Source organism: Kogia breviceps, chromosome 11 (genome assembly GCF_026419965.1).
Source record: "Kogia breviceps isolate mKogBre1 chromosome 11, mKogBre1 haplotype 1, whole genome shotgun sequence".
In the NCBI taxonomy this organism is placed as follows: Eukaryota; Metazoa; Chordata; class Mammalia; order Artiodactyla; family Physeteridae; genus Kogia; species Kogia breviceps.
Window position 1 is genome coordinate 57405183 of NC_081320.1, and position 27053 is coordinate 57432235.

The following is a 27053-nucleotide window of genomic DNA, read 5'->3' on the forward strand; positions in this document are numbered from 1 at the left end:
ACACTTAATAGACTACAGTGTAGTGTAAACACAGCTTTTATATGCACTGGGAAGATGTAAAATTCATGTGACTCCTTTAATTGCGGTATTTACTTTATTGCAGTGGTCTGGATCCAAACCCGCAATATCTCTGAGATATTCTGTTTTCCAATTGTGGGACAGTTAGGCCAAGTAATTTATTTTTGCATACCTTTCTGCCCCCCCCCACATACTATACATAAATAGAAATCATATTATAAAAGCATACCTGATATTTTTATCATGAACCCCTCCCATCACATATACTCTAAAATGTGCTTTCACTTTTGTTTCCAGTTCTTGGTCACTGTGAACAATACTGTAATAAATATTCTTATACATGTGTCCTTATGAATTAATTTTTATTTCTATTTGTAGTCAGCCATGTCTAGTTTTTCCTTCGATGAATCCTGGGTTTCTAGACTCGGTTATGAAAATCTCTCTAATTTTTAGACCAGTAGTTTTGAACAGGTATGCCTCAGAATCACTTTCAGGACTTGCTAAGGTATGGATTGCTGAGCTCTATGCCCAGGGCTTGTCATTTGGTAGGTCTGGGGTGGGGGCTAAGAATTCTCATTTCCAACAAGTTCCTAGGGGATGTTCATCCTGCTGTTTTGGAGCCATGCCTTGAGAACTACTGCCTTTGATAATGCAGATAGACTAGACTGCTTGATTTTCTTGCAAGATTTTTACTCTCTTAAAACATTTTTGCATCATCTTTAGTTCATTAACCAAATAATCTTAATAAGTATTTCATAGTAAATATAGTGTTAAAGTAAGAGTGGCCATTTAGAATTTGGAACAGTTTTATTTTTGTTGTCACTATAATTGGATCTGGAAATTTGATTTTGAAATTAGCTTTAAAGTCTAATTAGTAAATCCTTATGATTCCAGCAATTTTTGATCAATTCATTGTATATCTTTTGTAAGCTGAATGTTTCACTTGAATTCCATAACAAAACAGATGCATTTAATTAAATAACTACTATCCATATATTTCAATCAATAATGGGAGAACCAGATTAGTTATTAATAGCTTAAAGTTTCCTGATTGTATAAATTAATGTTGAATTGAGTTATTGGATTAGATTTGTGATTTGATGCTTTTGAGATATTACTTCTTAGAGTTCCTTACTATTAATATAAGGATTTAAGTAATATTTAAACTTGAAGTGGAGTATTTTACATACCCAAATCTTCTTTATTTTTTTATTACCTGGTTTGAATATGTTATATAATGGGAAATCAATAGTTTGGCATATTTTGAAGTTGAATTTGCTTTTTCATATTTATTAACCTCATACTTTATTATATCTTTAAAATGTGTAATTCACAATAAATTTAAGTATTTGCTGGAGTTTTGTTCAGACCTTATTTTTCTCTAGTAGCCTCCTTTTTTCTTTCTCCTTTGTTTTTATTTTAATACAAGTCCCTTCTTGTTTCCTCATTTTCTCATCTTTTCCTTCTTGAGCACTGAAATTCCTTGACTAATTACAATTTCACTTTACAAATCCATTCAAGCCAAGAGAGTTTTCAGTAAGATTTGTACATTCTTCATATGGCACGTGTGTATGTATTTAGTTATGTTTGTGTTTAGAAGTAGAACTTTGCCCTCAAAGATGCAGAGGATAAGAAAGATAGTCATGTTCTGTACATTTTATACAGCTGCTAAAATTAGCTTGGAATGTTATCAATACTTGAATTTTTCTATGAAATTCTTAAATTTCACCATTTGAGTATTAAAACTGTGTTCTATCTTTTATTCAATGATTAGCTTTGGTTTTACATGTTTCCACTACTGTGAAATATTTAATGATATATTATTTTGTGGTTTCGTTTTCTCCAGGTTGAAATTCTTGAAAATGAGATTATTCAAGAAAAGCAAAGTCTTCAGAATTGTCAGAATTTAAGCAAGGATCTAATGAAGGAGAAAGCTCAGCTTGAAAAAACAATTGAAACACTTAGAGAAAATTCAGAGAGACAGGTTCTTAAATTTCCTATTAAGCAACATATTTTAAAATTTATTAACACAAGTTATTTTAAAGCTTGTGCAAAATGTTCATAATAACGTTAAATGGAAATATTTTAGAATTTTTTTCAATTTTAACATAACTATGGTTTTACCTCAGTTTCTATCCCATGCATTTTAGAAAAGTTGAAGGGAAAGCTTAGAATTTTTTAAATTGCCAGTGTGCTTAATAATTATCTGGTATAAAATTTTGTGGTACCTGTGTTTGAATTGCTTTCAAGTGTCAGTGGAATAGAACTGCAGAATTTGAAGTCCCTGAATGAAGTTGGGGTGAAATGCAGCTCTACTCTGATCCCACTAAGGAGGGACAAGTGGTGGCAGCACATATCTTGGATATTTTCATACTTGCTTTCAAGTGTTTATTGGTTATTCTCATTTTATGCTTGAGGAAACTGAGAATTGAATAGATTAAGTGACTGGCTGTTTTAAAATTTCTAATTTTTAGAAGTAAAATGGGGACTTACCTCACAGTCCATTGGTTAGGACCTTGCACTTACACTGCAGGGGTCACGGGTTTGATCCCTGGTCAGGGAACTGAGATCCCACACCCTGCATGCTGCACGGTGTGGCCAAAAAGGAAAAAAAAAAAAAAAAAAGTCAAATGATTTGTATTATCTAGGTACAGTCCTCAGGCCACCTATAAAAATACAGATTTCCATAGAGCTACAGAAGAAAAATTCTAGAGCTAAGCATCAATCTCTGCTTTTACAAGGTTCTCGGGATTGTTTTACACACTGAAGTTTAAGAACCATTACAGTAGGCCATGGTATAAATTGGATGGACTAGTTTAAAAATGTACCAGAGATTTTGTTATTTTGATGTTTCAAAATTATAATTCTTTTAGGGAATAAATACACACAAATACACACCAATGTACATGCACATATAGCAAATAGTGTATTTACTGAGGACTCACTGTGTATATGCATTGCGAAATCTATTGAATGAACGTAAAAGCTTGTATCTTCCAGAAGATATGTATGTACATTTCACCTATACTCATATTTGAATTTAAATCATGTAACCATAAATGATCTGAAGATCATTTTGATTAATATTCAGTACATTTCTCTTAACCATTCCTTTACATTATGGATTCCCTAAAGATGTGAACTTTAAAGACTTGGCAGTATATGTACATGGTGATCTCTCAGTAAATATTTGTCGGAATTAAAATTAAGGTAGACAGTTTTAGTACCTTTTTATGGTGTGGAGGGAAAACTATGTAAGTTAAAATATTTAATTCATGTTCAGTTTTAAATTTTCTCCTTTCTTTTTTTAAATTAGATTAAAATATTGGAACAGGAAAATGAACATCTGAATCAAACTGTGTCCTCCTTAAGGCAGCGCTCCCAGATAAGTGCTGAAGCAAGGGTGAAAGACATTGAAAAAGAAAATAAAATTCTCCATGAATCTATCAAGGAAACCAGTAGCAAGCTAAGCAAGATTGAATTTGAAAAAAGGCAAATCAGAAAAGAATTGGAACATTATAAAGAAAAAGGAGAACGAGCAGAAGAACTTGAAAATGAGTTACATCATCTTGAAAAAGAAAATGAATTGTTACAGAAAAAGATAACCAATTTAAAAATTACTTGTGAAAAAATTGAGGCCTTAGAACAAGAAAATTCAGAGCTAGAAAGAGAAAATAGGAAATTTAAAAAAACATTGGATAGCTTTAAAAACCTTACTTTTCAGTTAGAATCCCTAGAGAAAGAGAATTCCCAGCTTGATGAGGAAAACTTAGAACTGCGAAGGAATGTAGAATCTTTGAAGTGTGCAAGCATGAAAATGGCTCAGCTACAACTAGAAAACAAAGAACTGGAAAGTGAAAAAGAACAACTTAAGAAAGGTTTAGAGCTCATGAAAGCATCTTTCAAGAAAACAGAACGCTTAGAGGTTAGCTACCAGGGTTTAGATACAGAAAATCAAAGGCTACAGAAAGCTCTAGAAAACAGCAATAAAAAAATTCAGCAGTTGGAAAGTGAACTACAAGACCTAGAGATGGAAAATCAAACATTGCAAAAAAACCTAGAAGAGTTAAAAATATCTAGCAAAAGACTAGAACAGCTAGAAAAAGAGAACAAATCATTAGAACAAGAGACTTCTCAACTGGAAAAGGATAAGAAACAACTGGAGAAGGAAAATAAGAGACTCCGACAACAAGCAGAAATAAAAGATACCACATTAGAAGAAAATAATGTGAAAATTGGAAATTTGGAAAAAGAAAACAAAACCCTTTTCAAAGAGATTGGTATTTATAAAGAATCCTGCATTCGTCTGAAAGAATTAGAGAAAGAAAATAAGGAGCTTGTGAAAAGAGCAACTATTGATATAAAAACTTTAGTTACATTACGAGAGGTAAATATAGTTACTTAAATTTCAGATAAATGTTTTTTTATTTTTAACTCAGGGCTCTTTAACTTTTATTGCAGTAATTTGCATCATCTATTTATGGTTCAAAGTAGAAATTTAGAATTAAAAGCAGTTTCCAAGTTTCCTACTTTTTGTTAAACTAAGGAGTAAATGTAAATTGTATTTTTAAAGAAATTGTAATAATAAGGTTTCCATGTGTTATCTGACTTATTTATTACATTATAATTTTATACTTTTATTTCAGAGTAATATTAAAACCTTTGATCAAAACTGTTACTGAATGTGATAGCTACTAGTTATTGAATGTGCCAAATACTGGACAGTTTTTACAGCCAATCCTTTATAGGTGTTATCTCCATTAGATTAGAAAACTGAGGTTCAGAGACATTAAGTAACTTACTTAAGACCACAATGGTAAATTTGGATTCCTGGATTTAAATCCAGATCTTTCAGACTTCAAAGCCCCTTGAATTTTGACTTCTAAGCTACAGAATGCAAATCAGATTGAATTTAAAGGTCAACGTTGAACAATTGGTAGTTGGTTGGATCTGTGTGTTGAGAAGAATTCTGAAATTTATGAGTAGATTGGCAATAAATTGTTGGTATAGCTCAGGAGATAGCATGCTTGGCTCTTACTTGCTATCCCTATGCTATACTATATATGATAACCCTTTAAGTTCAGTTGAAAAATATCTTAGCATTCTGGCAGAAGCTCACATTGGGAAATATGCCTTTCTGCTAAAGAGGCATTGAGAAGGGACCATTATTATCCTTTCTTTCTTTCTTTTTTTTTCTTTCTGTTGTTCTACAGTCTTACAGACTTGAACAATAGGTTCCTGGTCCCATCTCTAAGAATTCCCCCTAGTTATTCAGTTCAATATCTTAGACCTCTTCTGCTGGGAGAGGGGTGCTTGTGGTGGGAGAAGGGTGTTATATCCAACATATATTCATAGGAAGAAATGTGCAATAAGGTTCTAGTTCATTATTAAAAAGTTAATGGATATGTGTTGTTTTCCCCACAGTTTTCAAGCCTAAGGTGTGTAATCACAAGTACAAGTTTTCTCCTTTTAGTTTTTAAACACTAAAATGTTAAAACGAACTATTAGCAAACTAAAAGAAGGAAAACAATACTCTTTGAACTAGGTGATAATTTTGTTGCCTAACTATTTTTTATTGATGAAGGAAAAGCTCAGCAACAGCATTTCTGTCTTTCCTGAAATTGTATATATTCCTGGATGGTGGTAGTTGGAATCTTGGCTGAATTTCTTGGATGTTTATGTTCATAACACTCATGTGAGTTTTGTATTACTTTTAAAATAAGGATTTGGTGAGTGAAAAACTGAAGACTCAACAAATGAATAATGATCTTGAAAAATTAACTCATGAGCTTGAGAAGATAGGGTTAAATAAAGAGCGACTCTTACATGATGAGCAGAGTACTGATGACAGGTGAGTACTAAGTCTATCTGAGAAACAGTGGAAATAATTTTTTTATTTTTCAAACATTAATTTTGAGACTGAGAAGCAATTAAGGTATGAAAATGTGAAAAACTAAGGCTTGACAAACAGAATAAAAAATTAACTTATATATTTTAATTTGAGAATGTTCAACAGGTTTAAAGAGAATTTACCATGGTAAATATAGTCTATCAGTTAATTGGATTTTCAAGTAGTCTACTATTTGGTATCTAGTTGGCCATGTGATTCCAGCTAGAATAGAAGTGTGTATTGTTAAGAATATTGTTTTTTGGGCTTCCCTGGTTGCGCAGTGGTTGAGAATCTGCCTGCCGATGCAGGGGACACGGGTTCGTGCCCCGGTCTGGGAAGATCCCACATGCCGCAGAGCGGCTGGGCCCGTGAGCCATGGCCGCTGAGCCTGCGTGTCCGGAGCCTGTGCTCTGCAATGGGAGAGGCCCGCGTACCACAAAAAAAAAAAAAAAAAAAAAAAAAAGAATATTGTTTTTTGTACACTAGATTTTAATTCATTGGAATTTTTGTAACTATATAATTTGTATTTTTGTTGTCTACCCATTATTACTGTTCTAGTAAGTATATTTTATATTAAATGTATATAGGAAAAATTAATGCTGATTATATGGGATTTATTTATGTAATTTTGAGAATATTCAAAGTTAATCGATTGATACTTTTAAAAGTTAGTTCTATAATAACAAATAGAAGTAATTTGAGGCATTTATTCTAGCAATCAATTCAAGCAATCTTAATTGAATTAATTACTATATAGATGTTTCGTGGGAAAATATTTTTTGAGTTAAACACATCGTTAATGGACAATTTAATTGACTATCTTTTAATATAGATACTGAATATGCATCTCTGCTTTATTCAGACAGATTTTCTACCTGTCATGGGTAAGACATTTTAAATGTGGAGCAAAAAGTACAGTAAACCATGCAGCTGCCTTAACTGACGCTGTTTTAAATTTATAAACCCAGCTTTTGAGGGGCCCTTCACACTGTGGTATCTCTTCCCAAACCTTACTTCATACAATTAATCAATGTTAATTAAGCTATTATTACCTGCTGATTATCAGGCATCAAATAAATAATAATGTTTCAGCTGGATCTTGAAGAATGATAGAAATTTGCAAGGTGGAAATGGGGAAGGGCATTCAATGCAAATAAAGCACAAAGGTGTGTTGAGCAATCCTGAGTGACATTATAGATGGATTAGAAAAGGGACAAATTTGAAGGTACAGAGACCATTTAGGAAGCTATTATAATAGTCTAGGCAAGATGTAAGTGTATTCATTAATCCATACATTTTCATTTATAATGAAAGCATTAGATATGGAGATAAGGGTATGTATATTGAAATAAAACTTTTAGGAAATGGAATTGAGAACAGTTAATAACTATGATCAAATTGGGGGCATCAGGAAACGAAGTGTCTTAAGCCACTAAACCTGCTTCTTTCTCAGCAAGTAAGTTAACCTTAACATCAGAAAGAAAATAAGAGTTCACAGACATAAATTCCCTTAACATTCCATCCCCTCCATCTTGGAATTATGTGTATCTGCATCTGTCTTTACTTCTAATCTCAGATGGTATCCCTGATTCTTTTGTTAGTCTAACCTTTTCATCTTTCAATTGATGTCGTTCCCTCTGACCCCCTTTGAAAATACAATTATTATTAAGATATTTATTCTTGCCATCAAGGAATATACAGTCTAATTGTGGAATTGAATGTATAAATAGATAGAGTGCAACAAAGTAAATTTAGTGGTGGAATTGCAAACAGAGTGCAGTGTGATCACTCTTGTCTTTTTCTTTTAACAGCTCTTTTTCCTGTGCCTTCTCTTTCAATATGGTTTCCTAGGGTTATGTTGCTAAGCCTCTTATCCATTCCATGAGTTCCATCATCTCAGCTAATACCCATATTGGTTTTTGCTTACTGGACATCTCTATCTGGACAGTCCAGAACTCAGGCATCACAAATTTAATATATCCAAAGTCACACTCATTACATGCTTTAAAATTGTTTGTTGACTCAAGCCAATACCAAAATGAGTGAGATTTGTTCTCTTTTCTCAATGAACTTAAAATCTGGCTGAGCAGAAAATATATACACACAAATTAATTATAGTACGAGGCAGAGTATGATATGTTTCTCATATTTGTACTTTAGGTTTTTATTTGGTTTAGTCATTGAGGTTCTCAGGTGTAGAAGTAGATTAATCCATAATTCCTAGTGTGTGGTTCACTCTCAAAGTGTGTTCATGAACTGTCCTTTTTTGTAAAAAAAGAAAAACCAAAAATCAAAAAACTTACAAATAATATAAATATTCATGAACCCACCATTCAAAAAGATAACAAAAATTTTGACACTCAGATCTATTTTCCTCTTCCTGTTCTGTCACCAGTATCTTGTGTCTTAACATATCATTCCTTTTTCTTTTTAGTATTCTGCAAGTACTCTATGCACTGAATGTAAAGTCTTCAGTGAGCTTTAAGTCAACTATTCATATGTACTTGTATAAATATATTACATATTAATATCATAGACAAATGCTTAATAATGTGATAAATCCATCCACTTACTCTTTATATAGATTCTATTCTTATAAAACTGAAAGGAATATTTTGAGACTCAGATCTTCCAGATGCCTTTTTTAAGTACTAATTTTTGCTTTTGACAGCCTAAAATGTAATTTGGAACTGTGATTTACTGATTTACTCAGTGATTTTTTTGTTTTTTCATTACCAGGAATAGTTTAAAAGGGGGAGTGGGCAGTAAGAGCAGGATAATTTAATTTGCTTCTTTTTAAAAAAGACTATTTTATAAAGTCTATTTATAATATCAGTATCTGTGGTCATAAATTATCTTTAAAAATAATTTTCTGACCTCCAATAATGAACTATATTATATATTATTTTTATACTTGGATAATAGATACAAACTTTTGGAATCAAAATTAGAATCTACTCTAAAGAAGTCCCTTGAAATAAAAGAAGAAAAAATCGCTGCATTAGAAGCTCGATTAGAAGAGTCCACAAATTATAACCAGCAGTTGCGCCAAGAACTTAAAACAGTAAGTGTGACTTCCTTGGAAATAATTTTAATTGTCTTTTTTTGTTTTTCTTTTTTGGCCTCACTGCACGGCTTGCAGGATCTTAGTTCTCTAACCAGGGATTGATCCTGGATTGACCCCAGGCCCTGGCAGTAAAAGCACCGAGTCCTAACCACTGGACCACCAGGGAACTCCCTAATTGTCAAATATTTGGACAGAAAAGTGTAAAGTAGAAAATAAAAATGAAACATAATTTTATTAACATTTTGTCTATTCTTCCTTTTTCTTAAATTTTAGAATATTCTTAAGCAGATCTTTGTCATTTAGTTTGTAACAAACTATTTTGTCTATACACTATAATTTATTCAATCCTATTTCATCTATGAATGTCCCTCATGCAGTAAGGGACATATCAGAATTGTGAGAGTGGGATGGGGGAGAGGCAGGCTTATTTCATTGGGAAGAACTCTCTGTGATTCTGACACTTCACGGGCACTCTTTTCCTATTGAGAATCCAGGTAAAAGTTTGATAAACAAAGATATGGGCGTGAGGATAGCAAGTAGAAGGAAATAGTACGTGTGGTATAAGAAAGCACTTGATCTCAAAAATTTGAGGTCTTTTCTAATTTGTTTTCTTGTGATATTTGGAATTATTCACTGAAGTATGTGAGGCAGGGGCTACTATTTTCCCCACCTGAATAAACTGAAATGGAAGGGGCTTGCCCTTTCCATAGGGTTAGTGTATGGTAGATTGGTAGAATCGTGTTCTGCCTTATTCTCCCTTTTATCAGCTCTGTAGTCATACCCGGAATGGTTTTACAGTCAACCAAACATTCAGACCAGCAAGTTTACTATAGGCCACATTTAGAACCATATGATTCAGAACACTATAGGAAATATAAGCTGATGGTAGGGCACTGTCAGGTTTCCCTCTTCACATAATTGTCTGAGAGTCATCTTCTCACCAGATGACTGTTGGTTGTGTGTGGGAGCTGCCCTGGCTTTGAGACTTCGTGCTTCGTAGCAGTCATCATCTCTTGCAACAACTCCAAGGCATGGATTTAAGATCTTCACAGGCTTAAGATTTAAGAGTTGCTGCACTCAGAGAAATTCAAAGGTGTAGCTGCCTATTAGGTATTTATAGTTCTCTTAATTACAAATACAATTTAGCAATCAGAGATCATTTTTCCCATAAGCAGTCTTGCCTGGTAACATAGAACATTCCAGTTTTGTCAGGTTTACAGAGAAACAGTTACCCAAAGATGAATTTCTCATGCAGGAAGGGGAAAAGGATTTGTTCCTCATTTGCCAATACCATCATTGCTGGTGTTTATCTCAGACATTAACATGAAACATATTTTGTTACAGAAGAAATTCTGGAACTTTGTTTATTTAACATAAAGGGTTGTCCAAAAAAATAAAATAAAACTTGGTGCCAGATGCCATTGATCTGCTTTATTTTCCGAATTTTTTGCCCTGTTAAGCAATATCACTACATTGCAAATAAAGTCAATTTCATGAAGCTACTAAGCCAGAAAATAAATGGGTTTGAGGATGGGTTAGTATAAGATATATTTCAAGTCTAAAAAGTAGAGATTTAAAATTCCATCATTATCTTCCAGTTCCAGCCATTTTGGCATAATTGGACTATTATTGGACTGGACTAGCTTCATGCCATAAACATGTATTCAACTGAAATTATACTGTTCTAATTTTTAATACTATACATGAAGAGGTGTATCACTTGAACATAGACTATGAAAGCTAAATGTGAGTAATATGCATAAAATAACTGCTAAAATAGCATGACAAAGCTGTATAACTAAAATGCCAGCAAAGGAGATAAAATTAGGGCTTCCCTGGTGGCGCACTGGTTAAGAATCCGCCTGCCAATGCAAGGGACACAGGTTTGAGCCCTGGTCCGCAAAGATCCCACATGCCGCAGAGCAGCTAAGCCCGTGCACCACGGCTGCTGAGCCTGAGCTCTGGAGCCTTCGAGCCACAGATACTGAAGCCCGCGTGCCTGGAGCCCGTGCTCTGCAACAAGAGAAGCCACCGCAATGAGAAGCCCGCTCACATCAACAAAGACCCAACGCAGCCATAAATAAATAAATAAATATTTTTTAAAAAGGAGGTAAAATTAGAATAAAAAAAATACAAATGGGGCTTCCCTGGTGGCGCAGTGGTTGAGAATCCGCCTGCCGATGCAGGAGACACGGGTTCGTGCCCTGGTCCGGGAAGATCCCACATGCCGCGGAGCAACTAAGCCCGTGAGCCATGGCCGCTAGGCCTGCGTGTCCGGAGCCTGTGCTGCACAACGGGAGAGGCCACAACAGTGAGAGGCCCGCATACCGCAAAAAAAAAAAAAAAAAAAAATACAAATGAAGGCAGAAAAAGAAAAAAGGGAGAACAAGGTACAGATTGGACAAATGGAAAACAAGTAACAAGATAGCAGTTTTAAACCAAACCATGTCAGTAATCACATTAAATATAAACAGTCTAAACATCCCCAATTAAAAGGCAGAGAGTAATAAATTAGATTAAAAGGCACCTATATGCTGCCTCTTGAGAAACCTTGATGGAAAATGTCATTTTCTATATGAACGTAAGTTAGAGATTCTGATTAATGATACATAAGGTAGAGAAACCATTTTCGAAACTTAGTTGTAAGAACAGTGGGCTAAAAATGAGAAGTTTTGAGTTTTATTCTCAGGTCACCTTCTTAATAATGACATATGTCTTTAACTGTTATAAGCCTAGAAAAAAGATCCTGTGGGAAATTAATGTAAAATAGAAGACTGGAAATGATGTCATCCATCCATGTTATTAGGGTATTGAAAGTATTGGGAAAAAAAAAAGTGGAAAATCAGGATCCCAGAACACCTTCTAGGTCACTTGCCAAGATTTAAATTACATTCTATCTTGGCTTTGTTTTTCTTTAGTCTCACATCATTATTTTCTAACTTAGTAGTAGTAGCAAAGTTTGAGCTATAAGCTTTCTTAAGGTTGCATCAGACATTGAATTATTTTAAACATTTATATCCTTGTCTCAATAGAAACTTTGGGGTTAATTTAGAAATTTATGATAATCATTTTCTAGGATAAACTAGTAATTCAGGATAAGTATAATAATCATCAATTTAAAATGAAGAGAGCAATTAAGTTAATAGTTAATTTTGGCTGATCACCAAGTTGTTAGTTTTTTTTTTTTTTTTTTGGCTGCATTGGGTCTTCGTTGCTGCACGTAGGCTTTTTCTAGTTGTGGCGAGCGGGGGCTAGTCGTCATTGCGGTGCATGGGCTTCTCATTGTGGTGGTTTCTGGTTGCGGAGCATGGGCTCGAGGCATGCGGACTTTAGTAGTTGCAGCATGTGGGCTCAGTAGTTGCAGCATGCAGCCCCTAGAGCCTGCAGGCTTCAGTAGTTGTGGCACACAGGTTTAGTTGCTCGCGACTTGTGGGATCTTCCTGGATCAGAGCTCAAACCCGTGTCCCCTGCATTGGCAGGTGGATTCTTAACCACTTCACCACCAGGGAAGTCCCCAAGTTTTTAGTTTTGATTTTGCTCTCTTAAAGTAGGATTTGGTTATACCAGAAAACCAGAAAACCCTAGATAAGATATATCCTTGGATTGCTCACTCTTCATAAAAATAAATTACAGAAATTTTATGTGGGTCAGTATCTGAATAAAGAAGTCATTTATTTATTAACATAGGTCATTCTGAGCAACAAAATCCTTCTTAAATGGCCAGACATATACAGATACTTCTTCAACTTTAGGTATCTTTTTAAGAGGAATTAATATATGTGCCAAGTCTTTATTTGTTCCTGATATGGGAATCTCTGAAATCTCTAAATCAGCTATAAATAGCTCTAAAAACATTGTTAGTATTTAGCAGCATGTCTATATCCAGTTAATCTATCCTTCAGTGACATTTTTGTCATAAACAGTATGATCTGAAACTACAAAATATGTTGTAGGGACATGGCATATAAGCAGAGTATATTTAATATTTCTACAGGAAAGGATTTGAATTTTACAAAGCGTAAATTGTGATCATAATAATAATGATAATCGTATATATTACTTACCGTATTTTTAAATGAACTGTCTCTCACATTCACCAGACCATTGTGGAATCAAACTAATTATGAGAAATATAACCTTGGTGGTATGTTTTTCCCCCATTAAAATATTTTAAATAAACTAAAACAATATTATAAATCAACTATACTTCAATTTTTAAAAATATTTTAAATAAAATTTTAGGTGAAAAAGAATTATGAAGCTCTCAAGCAGAGACAAGATGAGGAAAGGATGGTACAGAGCTCTCCTCCAATTTCTGGTGAAGATAACAAATGGGAGCGAGAAAGTCAAGAAACAACCAGAGAGCTTCTGAAAGTTAAAGACAGATTAATTGAAGTTGAAAGAAATGTAAGTAGTTTAGTAGGAATAAGGTTTTTTAGAAGTAAAGGATCATTGAATATATAACTCAGAAAATTTATGTAATTTGTAGCTTTGTTCATTTTATACTTTCTTGACTGGTTTATTTTTTAATATTAAAAAACCACAGAAAAACTAATAGTTTAATATTCTTTTCTTTGTCACCCTCATGTAAGTCCATCAGCAAGCTTTGTCAACTCTGTCTTGTAAATATAACCCAAACTCATCTACTTCTCTTCATCTCTGCTGCTACCACTCTAGTCTAAGGTACCATTATCTCTCATCTGGACTATTAAGAGTATCCTCCTAACTGGCCTGCCCCTTTCACTCCCAAACTAACCCATTCTCAATGTAGTAACCTAGAGTTATTTTTAAAACATAATCCAGGTCATGTCATTTTCCTACATAAAATCTTCAATGGCTTCCCATTTCATTTATAATAAAATCCGTATTCTTTACTGCATCTGTAAGATCCTTTTTGATACTGCCCTGCCTGTATCTCTGACCTTATACCATATTATTCTTCCACCAACCATTTTTATTAATCAGGGGATAATATTATTATCTGTTAATATGTGGGAAACATGGAGCAGTGACTGGCACATAATAAGTAAATTAATTGTAGTCATATTGGCCTTTTCTGTTTGTTCCTATCTCAGGGCTTTTCTGTTTGCTTGCCCTACCTGGAACATGTGACTGGCTTCTGTTAGCATTCAGGTCTCATAACACCTATCTTCTACAAGAGGTTTTCTCTGACCCCTTCCTCCAGTAAAGTAGCTATCCCCAACTTAAACCATTTACTGTCATATCACTGCCTTGTTTAGTTTCTTTATAGAACTTTTTACCAGTGAAATTCTTTTATTCACTGATTTATTGTTTGACTACTATAAAAAACCTCCTTGAATGCAGGTAGCTTGTCCTTCTTTTACATCACTGTGCCTTCAGTATGTAAAACAACACTTAGTAGATAGCAGATACTTAATAAATATTCACTGAATGAGTTTACTAAATATTTGACAGTAGAAAATAATCGAACAAATTCAACAACCATTTATCCTTCAAAGATAAATGAGCTTAAAGAACTTAACATGCTAACAAGTAAAATAGTTGTGGTTTTTATTGTTTTGTAGTTTAATATTAATTGAAAACTTTAAGCTGTGAAGTCAAAAATTAATCTCCTTCACTATTGATTTCTACTTTCTCATCCAAAAATAATCACTGAACATGGTTTTATATTCCCAGAAAAATGTTTGTGATTTATCTGTTTATAGATGTATATTTCTTTTACAGATTTACACTTGTGGGATCTTATTTCCATTTTTCAATTATGTTATCTTAGAGATCTATTTTAGCAGATACAGACCTATATCATTTTATTTAATAACTGTGTATTGTATTATTCCATTGTGTGCATGTTACCATAATTTAAATAAATCCCACATCAGTGGACATTTATTTTCAGATTTTGCTGCAGTGAAAATCCATATATAGCATGTTCATAGGGTAATAAATTCCTGTCAGTAGAATTGATAGGACAAAGAACACACACACACACACACACACACATATATGTATATATACACACATATTTTGGTGTGTATGTTTTTGTGTTTAATTTTTTTTAACATCTTTATTGGAGTATAATTGCTTTACAATGCTGTATTAGTTTCTGCTTTTTAATTTTAATTGATAATAATCATATTTCAGAAATACCAATTTTCAATCCCACTAACAGAATACCTATTTTTTCAGATTAACATTGGATATTACCAGCCATGTTGTTACCCAAGCATGCTGTTAATTAATTTTAATTTTTATTGAAGTGATAGGAGAAAATATTTTGTGTTTTATATATATATATATATATATTTTAAATATATATATATTTTTTGCCGTACACGGGCCTCTCACTGTTGTGGCCTCTTCTGTTGCGGAGCGCAAGCTCCGGACGCACAGGCTCAGCGGCTATGGCTCACGGGCCTAGCCGCTCCGCGGCATGTGGGATCTTCCCGGACCAGGTCACAAACCCATCTCTCCTGCATCGGCAGGCGGACTCTCAACCACTGCGCCACCAGGGAAGCCCTTTGTGTTTTATATTATTAGCGAGCTATTTTATGTCTTTTTAATGTATATATCAGCCATATATGAATACCTGTGTTTCATTATTCAGTGATATATATGTATAGATCAATCACTTGGATTAATAATTACATTTCAGAAAATTTGGTGTGTAATGTTGTTTAAGATAAATCTTTTTCCATTGACTTCCTCTATAAATTTCCATTGGGGGAAAAATTTACCTGGTTGTCATAGTTTAGCCATTTTAGATGATGGGTTTATAAAGATGGCTACCCTATATTAGACTGGTAATTTTTGTGCATTTGCTAGTACATATATTTTTAACTTCATACTTTTCCATTGTAAACTTTTTCCTGTTCTGAGATATCTTATCTACTCTCAGTTATCTCTTCTATTCATTTATAGACTGTAAGAATTTTTCTTATTCTTAGGGAATACCCAGACTTATCATTAGAGTTTGTACATTTTGGTTTCTGAAGAGCGGACCTATAATAGTAGTTAACATGTGTAGGTGAAAAATGGTTCACCTTTTTGGTGTATCAAGATGGTATACAAGTACATCATTATTCCATATTATTTTCCAGTGTAAATTTTTTTTTCATCCTTTGTACGTGATCAAATGAACAAAACACAAGTACAATATCAACACCCATTTTTAAAGCATTTTTCTTCCTCAGCTTTGATTTTATGGTATAATATATGAGTCAAATCACGACTTGCCTTTTATGCAGTGATATGTAGTATATATAACTTGAAAGCCTATAAAGTGAATGTTGTCTTTGTCCCATAAGGTAGATATGATAAAAGTGATCTGTTGTCATTCAGTTGTAACTTTTTTTGCACGTTGCAATTATACAGATTCTGGCCTTGTACATTAAAGTTTTGTTTTGATTTTCTAAAGGATTCTTTGTTTATACTTTCTGATGCTAATTTTTAAATGAATTTTTATTTAGAAATAATCTTGAAAATGTAATATCCATAACAAACATTTTATTATCTATCACATTAAATATAATGATTTACATAGTAATTCAGCTGTTTAACTATAAAATTGAAATATGGCCATATGTATTGGAAAAATTGAAAATAGTATGTTTTGTTTGGATTTGCTCCAGAAGTCCTATAGATGAAATAGAGTTTTAGTGAGTGTTTTATGCCATGAAAAAAAACACTAAAGAAAATACGTAACATCTGTTAGGTCTGTTACGGACAAAATTTTTTAAACAGATGGCTTAGATTGTTCCTGCTTCTCTTCCAAATATTTGTGTTTATAAAATACTTAGTTTTGCTGCTACCCTTGGGACCACCGTGTGTGTGTGCACGCGTGCGCACGCATGTGCGTGCACGTGCGCACATCTGTGTGTGTATATATATGTATGTATATGTATATTTGCCTTTGGGCAATTTGAAAAGGTACACTCCATTGGCTAGACATAGCCCCATGCACTCCGGGCACTTTTGAACAGCATAAAAACCATTGAACTGACAATCCCATTCTAGTTTTTTGTGTTAATAAATATATGTATAATGGAATATGTTATTTGTTGGACATTATAAAGCAGGCAGAGCACAGGCACAGTAGTATATTAAGGTTTTAGTAATGCTTTCTTTTCCTTAGATTAAATATCTTTTTACAGTTTTGGATAGAGGGGAAATGTTTTGTCTTTTTCTCTAAGATTGTTGAGATTTTTTTGGATTATAATGGTAATAAACATTTGTATAACATTCTAGCATTTGTTAAACAGAAATATGTTTGATGCTGCTATTTTTTAATATGTGTTTTCTTTATTCAGAATGCTACACTGCAAGCAGAGAAGCAAGCATTGAAAACTCAACTGAAGCAACTTGAGACACAGAACAATAATTTGCAGGCTCAGATTCTTGCACTTCAGAGGCAGACAGTATCATTACAGGAGCAGAATACCACTCTTCAAACACAGAATGCCAAGCTTCAGGTTGTAATGTAAAATTATCAGGATATGCAACAAAACTCTTGAATTATGCTATTATGCTATTAAAGTAAGGATGACTAGACATGGTAACATTGTTTCCTAGTGAGAGAATTTAACAATTAGTTGAAGATAAAGTGTTTCTATATGTGCTTTGCCAAATTTTCGGATATGAGCATTTTTTAAATGTCAGAGCCTCTAAATTAAGTAAATAAATTTACTCATCAAATAAAGATAATTTTATTTTTATTGACTTTATGGCCTTTTACGCGTTTCATTAAGCTGCTAATAATCAGGTAGAATCCCCTGCTTTAGAGTATGATTGCAGCATATCTATTAGTTAAGTTACTGGAAAACAACACAGCATGAGAATTTTGTCTTTGGACTTATCCTTAATTCAAGTGATCCGTCTTGCACTTAACACTACCAGTGTCTTTTCAAATAGAACAGTCAAGTGGGGGAAAGTGCAACTCTTTGAAACCTCTTAAAAAGCAGCGAAGAAGTTCCCCCTCTGAATCTAAACGTTCTTCTTTCTCTAACTCTTTTCCAAATGATACAGCAAATACTAATTTAATTTAGACTTGAGAAAATTACCAATTGAATATTCACAAGTAATTTTTTACTTCTATCAACTCTCAACTTCTAGAAAATGATAAACTAGCATTTCAAATTTTGTTCTTTTTCATGGAATTGTTGCTAATCACCTTCATTTAAGGTAATTTAACCCTGGGAATTCCCTGGTACTCCAGTGGTTAGGACTCCACACTTCCACTGCACGGGGCCCAGGTTCAATCCCTGATTGGGGAACTAAGATTCCTCAAGCTGTGCTGCTCTGCCAAAAATAAATTGATTAATTAAATTAAATAATTCAACCCAAAACATATATATGATATATATCTCATAATATATATCGTAACACCTACCAAAAATCAAAATTAAATGGTAACCTTATTCTAGGGTGCTAAAATCCAAATTTTCTCAGTATAATATGAATATATTTGCAGATTTATTTAGTGCTTCCTAAAGTTAACATTGTCTTTTACTTTAAAAAAAAACATTATAAGCTGTTTTTCTTGTGTCTAATACAGTATGCATTCTTGTAGGTTGAAAATTCCACTCTTAATTCCCAAAGTACCTCACTTATGAACCAGAATGCACAACTCCTAATCCAGCAGTCTTCCTTAGAAAATGAAAATGAATCTGTAATCAAAGAGCGAGAAGACCTGAAATCTCTCTATGATTCTCTCATCAAAGATCATGAAAAGCTGGAACTTCTGCATGAACGACAGGCTTCAGAGTATGAGTCTCTCATTGCTAAACATGGAACTCTAAAGTCTGCCCACAAAAATCTTGAGGTGGAACATAAAGACCTGGAAGATCGGTAATTTATTATCTTTTCTTGTGTTGTTAACTTAAAACCAATTTTCAGGGGGCTTCCCTGGTGGCGCAGTGGTTGAGAATCTCCCTGCTAATGCAGGGGACAAGGGTTCAAGCCCTGGTCTGGGAGGATCCCACATGCCACAGAGCAACTAGGCCCATGAACCACAAGTACTGAGCCTGCATGTCTGGAGCTTGTGCTCCGCAACAAGAGAGGCCGTGATAGTGAGAGGCCCACGCATCGCGATGAATAGTGGCCCCCGCTTGGCCACAACTAGAGAAAGCCCTTGCACAGAAACGAAGACCTGACACAGCCAAAAATAAATAAATTAATTAATTAATTTAAAAAAAAAACAATTTTCATTGGGTAATATAATACATTATACATGTTAAACAGGTCTGAGTTAATTTATGTAGGAAATATATATAAATATACATGTTTTATGTGATACATATTAATAAATTACTGTTGTTTCCTTTATTTCTAAAATGTTTTCTTTTTTTCTAAGGAAATATTATAAACCAAATACATAACTTTTTTTTCCAGTTACAATCAGTTACTAAAACAGAAAGGACAATTGGAAGATTTGGAAAAAACACTGAAGGTAGAACAGGAAAAAATGCTGCTTAAAAACAAAAACCATGAGACTGTAGCTGCAGAATACAAGAAACTTTGTGGTGAAAATGATAGGTAATAAATATTTGTATATTTTAGTTTTGTATTATTCATTATCTCCAACGTGTATGTTGCCCCTTTGTAGTACCATCCATAACTTAGAATTTTTTAAAAAGACCCCAGAACAATAAGTAAATTACCCAACAAAATCATGTAGCTAGTTATAGAATGACTCAGATGAAAACCTGGATCTTCTGCTTTCTCTCATTGTTTCTCTCTTGATTTATTCAACTAATTAAGTTTTTAAACCACATTATATAACAAAATTTCGATGTATGTCGATAGCATTTACATACTTTATTGAGACAGAATGTAATGAAACCTGATTCTTTATGTCTTTCTCTTTCTGCTAGTCTGGTATCCTGATTCTTGTCTTTGAAGGTAATAAAAGTGAGCAGCCTTATCATTTTAGAGCTCATTGTTTGTACTTTTAGTTTTAACTGTCTTAGGTTTTAATGGTTTCATATTGCCATGGGGCAATTATTTTTTAATTTGAAGCCTTGGGAAAATCAAAACTTGTCAACTGGTGATCACCCTACTTTATAAGAGTACATTTTCAAAAAATTTTTAGAAGCCTTTGAAAAATTTAAAAATTTAAAATTTGTACTGCTTTCAGCAGAAGTGCTGAAAGAAAGCACACAAAATTCAATGGGGATCATTCATTGAGTATTTGTCCTATTATGGATTTAATGCAATCTGTTTTTAGAATTAAACATCTATTTCTTTTCCTTTATTAAAAAAATCCCTAGGCTTCTAGAGCCATTTTCATTTTCATACTTAGTAGTTTTTAATTTAGGAATTTTTACAACTACAAGTTCTGTACTGATGGATTTGAACTTTAACAAGCTCAACACCAAGCTAGAATCAAGGAACATGTATTCGTACAGTATAAACAACAGAAGACCAAATTGTGACAAGTTATAGGATACAAGGACATATTACTACATACATAACATTGGGGAATGCGTTTAGTCTGGAAGTCCCATCTTCAACCTAACCTTTTTTCCTTGTTGGGATTCACACCAAACTGGGAGTTTGTGAACTTGAGTAGACCTTCCAGAAGTCTGTTTTGCATACATTAATGGAGAGTCTCCAGAAAGAACTCAGCCTAAATGATAAGAAGAAATTGAGCATGATGAACTTGAACCAGAAGATTATGCAGGCTTGGAAGGGAAGAGTGGTCCTGAGTAGAGTATTTTCTATCTCTCAGTGCTGTTCTTGCCCAGCTTTTATGTACTCATGCCTGTGTTCTAAGGGAAGAAAAGGCTTTAAGTAAAACCTGCAAGAGCTCTTTTACAAATAAAAGATATTTGTGAAGACTTAATCTAAAGAACAGTAGTTTATCCATTTCTCTAAATAGCTTAAGTTTTAATCTTAGATAATGCCAAACCAAGAAAGTTGGTGGACTAGGTTGTCTTGGTCTCTTTAGAATTATGTTCACTGAATTGCATTTTGGTGTTAGCGTTCTCAGCTTTGAGGGACAATGTAAAAAAACTCTCTTAAAGAGGTTATTTTAGTATTTGCCAGTGGGATGATATTGAGGACATTGTATATTCTACCTCTTTATATCCCCTCCTGCCATGAAGCATTTGATGTAGCTGTCTGTATGCCTCAGTGAGGTTTGCCCAGCTGTTACACACATGGCATGCGTTCATACATGGATTCAACCTATTAATGGAGTGTTTATTGTATGTTTCTGGTCTTGCCATTTTACTTTTTTACCAAGTCATGATTTTTTTAATGTATTATTTTATTATTTATAATTCTTATAAGCTTAAGTTCTTTGGAAAATGAGTTGAATTAAATTATTAGATGTTCTGAGCAAGTACCATCCTGAGCAAAAGTTTATTTTGTTTGGCTCCCTCCGCCTTTTGTGGGTTCCTGATCTTAATTCCTTCCATAAGATGAAGGTTAGTAAACTACAGCTAGCTCAGCAAGCCACATCCAGCCTGTAAACTGTTTTGGTACAACCCCAAACCAAGAACAATTTTTACATCTTAAAACGTGGTGGGGGACAAAAAAGAAGAGCATGCTGTAGATTGCATGTGACCCACAAAGCCTAAGGTATTTATTACTCTCTGGTCCTTTATAGAAATAATTTGCTGATCTCCCTCCTAGAGGTCAGTGGACCTTGTTCTAAAGGTATAATAGTGGAAAGGAACAGAAAAGGCTATACTGTGATTTTTACAAAAAAATCCAAAATTTATCATGAATAATTGAGGACTGCATAAATATGAACAATTCGCCACAACTGCAGAAATCTCAATAACTAAAATTTTGATTGAAGTTTGTATATCTTAGTTATCTGGCAACAGATTGATAGATTATCATGTCTCATACTGGATTGATTAATTTGCTTGATCTGATTTTTCTTTATTTTTTCATGTTGAATTGTAGAATCTTTGAATTCTCTAGGTTAATCAAAACTGGATTGGTTATTTTCTCTTTTGTCCTTTAATCTAAATATTTTTGAATTAATACTTAAAAGTTTTAAAGTATAGTTTTTACAGACTAGAAACTGATTCTTGATGAGTTTAATCACTGGCAACAGAATCTTTTATATTCAAGTATGTCTGAATGTGATTTACAGCATTTCCACACTGTGTAAATTATAATGAAATCTATTAAGAGAATCTAACTCTATTTATATCATGATTTCTAATTATAGGTTGAATCATACATATAATCAGCTTTTAAAAGAGACTGAAGTTTTACAAACTGACCATAAAAACTTGAAAAGTCTTCTGAATAGTTCCAGACTGGAACAAACAAAATTAGAAGCTGAATTTTCAAAGTTAAAGGAACAATACCAACAACTGGACATCACATCCACCAAGCTAAATAACCAGTGTGAGGTGAGCTTAATAAGTTTAATTGCTGTTTCCTTCTCAAGGTATCAAGACTTGCCTAAAAAGTAAACAATCATATTATAATAATGATTATAGCAGTATATGTTTAGTGGGGTATTTCTAAAAGAATTGGTCAGGGATAATTGAAATTCACAAATCATTCAGAAAAACTTCCTTCTTCCTTTATCATTAATTTCAACAATTTTTATTATTAAACTTATATGTTCAGATACTTTGAAAAATTAACCCTTGTTTAATGAAAAAATGTTTACTGACTACCTGGCATGTATTAGTAAACCAAAAAGGTAAAAATCTCTTTCCTTGTGGAGCTTATATTCTGGTGGAAGGAAGCAGACAATAAACGTAACAAGTAAGTGAAATATATAGTGTTTCAGTGTTTCGTTACATATGGCTGTGTAACAATTTACCCCAAAACATGGTGGTATAAAACAGCCATTTATTATGCTCACATATTCTGTGGGTCAGAATTTGGACAGGGACAGTGGGGCCAGTTTGTCTCTGCTCCACTTGCATCTGGGCCCTCAGTTGGAAGATTGAAAGGCTGAGTGCATGTTTGGTGTTGATGCTGGCTATTGGCTAGAAGCATCAGTTTCCTCTTCACGTAATCTCTCCCCTTGGACTGGTTTGGGCTTTCTCACAACATGGTGAGAACCAGCCAGAAGCCATCTCTATGTTAATGATCAAGCCTCAGAAGTCATGCAGCATCATTTCCCCTGCATTCTATTCACGAGGCAGTCAAAGTCCCATCCAGATTCAAGGGAAAGAGAAATAGACTCAGCCTCTTGATGGTGAATGGCAAGATTCCGGAGCATATGGACTGGAAATACTGCTGTAACCATTTTGAAGATTAGTCTGCAACATATGGTATGTTACAAGATGATTAGTTATGTGCAAGTAAAAACGGAGTAGGGTAAAGGGGGATACGGACCCCCAAAGTGGATGAGGGGGTATAGATTGAAATTTTAAGTAGGCATCCCTGAACAAAGATTTGAAGATTAGTGTATTATTATGTGGATATCTGGGGAAAGAACATTCCAGGCAAACAGCCCACACAGTGAGCCTAGGTTAGGGGAATACTGGTATGTTTGAGGAATACTCAAGGAAGCTAGTGTGGCTGGAGTGGAATGAGCAAAGCGGGGAGAGTAGTAGGAGGTGAGTTCAGAGATATGCCTGGGCCAGATATGTTGCCTTTATAGGCCATTGTAAAACACTTTTCTGAGTAAAACAGGGGAGCCATGGGAGGGTTTTCAACAGAAGTGACATCTGCCTTATGTATACAGTTCTACTCTTAACATAATTCCATGCCTCTTCCCATGATGGTTTGATAAAGCGATAAAAGTTTTGAAATAGAAAAAGGATATTGAAAGCCTTAAATAATTCTTAAATTTTATGATTGGTCCCTAAATTGTTAAAGCTTGAGTATAGCTTAACGTCTGAATTTTTTGGAACTTTTAGGAAACCAGAACTTAATCAAACCCTTAAATAGAATTAGGAATAGACAGCATCAGAAAGTAATACTTAAAAGCTTTTTGTCTGAAATCATAAACTAATAGAAAAATTAGTTTGAAATCATACATATTTAATTACCCAACAGAGTTCAGAAATTATAGAACATTCATTCTGCCTGTGATTTATAAAAGTTTAAATAAAATATAATTGGGATAATACACTTACAGAGGAAAATGATGTACAGTGAAGAACATGACAAAATCAACTTCCCTGGAAACAATAAAATTGGACAGAACTATCAAAAACAACCATTTTAGGGCTCTGGAACTCAAGCAAAGACATACAACAAATTGAGAAGAATTTATTAAAGAAAAACTACTCAGCTTTGGATAGGAGGTTGTTTGAGGCATTTTATCATGTGACTTCTCCTGTTCTTAGTCCCTTCCTCCCTTTTCTCCATACCTGGTAGTTCAGGCAAGGGGCAAGCCTTGAAAACCAACCACTTTGCTACTGGAGGGGACTGGCTTGATTTGAGCAGAGAACAGGAGAGTTCCACCCCCAGGAGGGCTGTCAAAGGCCAACTCCCAGATAGCCTGAGGTTGGAATGTTGGATGTGGCAAGTCACAGACCAGCAAACTACTCAGAAATTTAATGTGGAGATCCAAGGAATGAGACAGCTAGCCATAATTTATCTTGATTAGGTCCTACATGTCACTGGTGGTCTAGAAGACTGCTCAGGAGAGATGAGAAAGGGCCCTAACTACCTTATCCCTGGCTGATTATCCCAACTTGAGTCAAATGCTAACCCTTGGGTAGGGGCTAAGTCATATAATAACGTGATTTGGAGGGAATGGAAAAATGAATCCATAGTGTCGGAGCTTTGTATAGTAGTTAATCTTTGTGGGAAGGGGTGTTAATTAGAAGAGAGCACAACAAGTGTTTCTGGAATACGATTAATGTGCTGTTTCTTGATCTGGGTGCTGCTTCACACATGAGTTCATTTTGTGGTAATTCATTGAGCTGTATATACACTTAAAATTTGTTCTCTTTTCTGTATATATGTTTTATCAGTTGTCTGCTGATGCAGTAATGCTGTATAAGAACCATAGAACCTCAGTGGTAAGGGACAGTAAACATTTATTTTTGCTCATGAGTCTGGGTTAGCTGAGCAGGTGTGCTAATCTTCATTGATGTGTGCAGTAAGATCAGTTGATCTTGGTAGGGCTTGCTCCTGTATCTGCAGTTAGCTGGCGTGTACCCTGAGAGCTGGCTGGTCTAAGGTGGCCCCAGCTGGTGTAACTTGTCTGTGCCATGTGGTCTCTCATCCTCCAATAGGATTCCAAGAGACTGAGGGGAAGCACATAAGCCTCTTGAGGCTTAGGCTTGGAACTATCACACCATCACTTCTGCCTCCTTCCCTTGGCCAGAGGCATTCCAAATTCAAGAAGAGGGGAAGTAGATTCCACTTCTTGATAGGAAAAGTGAGAAGTCACAGCACAAGAGGGTACAGGGAGGAGCACTGCATTCAATTTTGCAGTGAATCTACCACATATGTTGTATTTCAATTTAACAACATATAGATAAATAAAACAAATATAGCACAGTATTGACAGTTGTTAGATCTAGATGGCTATTTATGGATATTCATAGTGTTATACTATCTGCTTTTTCTTTTTTTCTTGCTTTTTTTCCCTACATTAAAAAAATATATTCTACAAGTGATACTAAATTTTGACAGTCACTACTTTGGGCTCTCTGACTTCTACTGAAACCTCTGGCCTAACTAAGGCATATTTCTAATTTCTGTTGACTACAGAGAAGAAGCAGCTCAATCATGCTGGCAGCCTAACTACTAGTAATAATCAGTAGTAATACCACCCATTTATTGATACTAGATTACCTGACTCCCTTGGATCAAACCATAAAAATTATACTCAAACTGTTAAGGTTTCTTGAAAACAGTGGTTGGGGGAAGAATGAGGTATATTAAGTACCTACTGTGTGCCATAGGCATGACACCACGTACTCTACATATATTATTTAATCCTTGCAACAGTCTTGGGGGATGGGAGTTGTTATCCTCAATTTATAGGTGGGGTCATTGAGGCTCAGAGAGTTACTAATTTGTTCAGCATTTTACAGCTACTTAAATGGAAGGCCAGAGATAGGAATCTAGCTTTGGATTCTTAAGTCATACAGCTGTAAAGAAAGCAGTGTTTGTTTTTGGAACTAGATAATTTATTATATGTTAAACCCAGTGTTTGTGAGAATTAAGAAAACATATGTGTCCAGCACATAACCCAGTACTTTAGCTGTCATTATTACTAAAATAATCACTCATGTTCTAATCAGAGTACAACCATCTGATTGTTCAAAAAGCAAAAGACTTAAATCTTTGTGAAGTACTTATATTTTTCCGATGTTTTGGGGGATTTATGTTAAATATAAATGTTGATATTTAAAAAAATAAATGTTTGTGTTTAAACAGTTGCTAAGCCAACTTAAAGGAAATTTAGAAGAGGAAAATCGACATCTACTAGATCAAATTCAGACATTAATGCTACAGAACAGAACACTATTGGAGCAGAATATGGAAAGCAAGGATCTTTTTCATGTTGAACAAAGACAGTACATGTAGGTACCAAATAATCTTGCACTCTGAAATATTACTCATGGTTTTATCATTGCCATACCTGGTGGCAGAGAAAATGCAATGCTAATTTTTCTTGATTTTCAACATTATTATTTTGATATATATATTTTTAATGTTTATGTTCTGGGCTAATAACCAGAAATACTAACATAAAAACACATGGATCCTGCTCTTAATGAACTATTAATATAAAGCAGAAAATACAAATAAATTCTGTAATGGAGGTGTGTATAGGAAACCACAGAAATACAGCAAATATAAGGGAAGGAATACCTTAGTCTGCAAGAGAAGGTGGACTTTCTAAAGATGATTGTTTGAGCTGAGACTTAAAGGTTCAGTAGGAGTTTGCCTAAGGAGGCATACCAGGCCAAGAGAGCAACAAATACAGAAACAGGAGGTGTGATGAAAGTATATTATTACTGTGGAATAGGATCTAAAAATATATTGTTCTTGCTGGAACAAAATTGAGGAAGGAGGAGTAGCAGAGAAGTGGCTAAACACTCAGGAGCCACTTGACAAAGGTTTTCTTTGCCATACAAAAGACTTGCTGAAAAATTTGATCAGGGAGTAATGTGATCAGATTTGTGCTATTTGCTTGTTTGTTTGATT

The 27053-nt window shown here is 34.2% G+C and overlaps 1 protein-coding gene across 8 annotated transcripts in view; it reads left to right on the top strand.

Annotated features, from left to right (window-relative positions):
* Positions 1-27053, top strand: part of CCDC88A (coiled-coil domain containing 88A) — a 127128-nt gene that overhangs the window by 79490 nt on the left and 20585 nt on the right. For all 8 annotated transcript variants that reach the window (XM_059078584.2, XM_059078588.2, XM_067007571.1 and 5 more), the window contains exons 14-23: positions 1865-2002; positions 3335-4405; positions 5742-5869; positions 8834-8972; positions 13218-13382; positions 17264-17425; positions 18523-18800; positions 19344-19487; positions 22141-22327; positions 26280-26425. In XM_059078584.2, the coding sequence (XP_058934567.1) occupies positions 1865-2002; positions 3335-4405; positions 5742-5869; positions 8834-8972; positions 13218-13382; positions 17264-17425; positions 18523-18800; positions 19344-19487; positions 22141-22327; positions 26280-26425 (2558 nt within the window). The remainder of the gene's footprint in view (positions 1-1864; positions 2003-3334; positions 4406-5741; positions 5870-8833; positions 8973-13217; positions 13383-17263; positions 17426-18522; positions 18801-19343; positions 19488-22140; positions 22328-26279; positions 26426-27053) is intronic.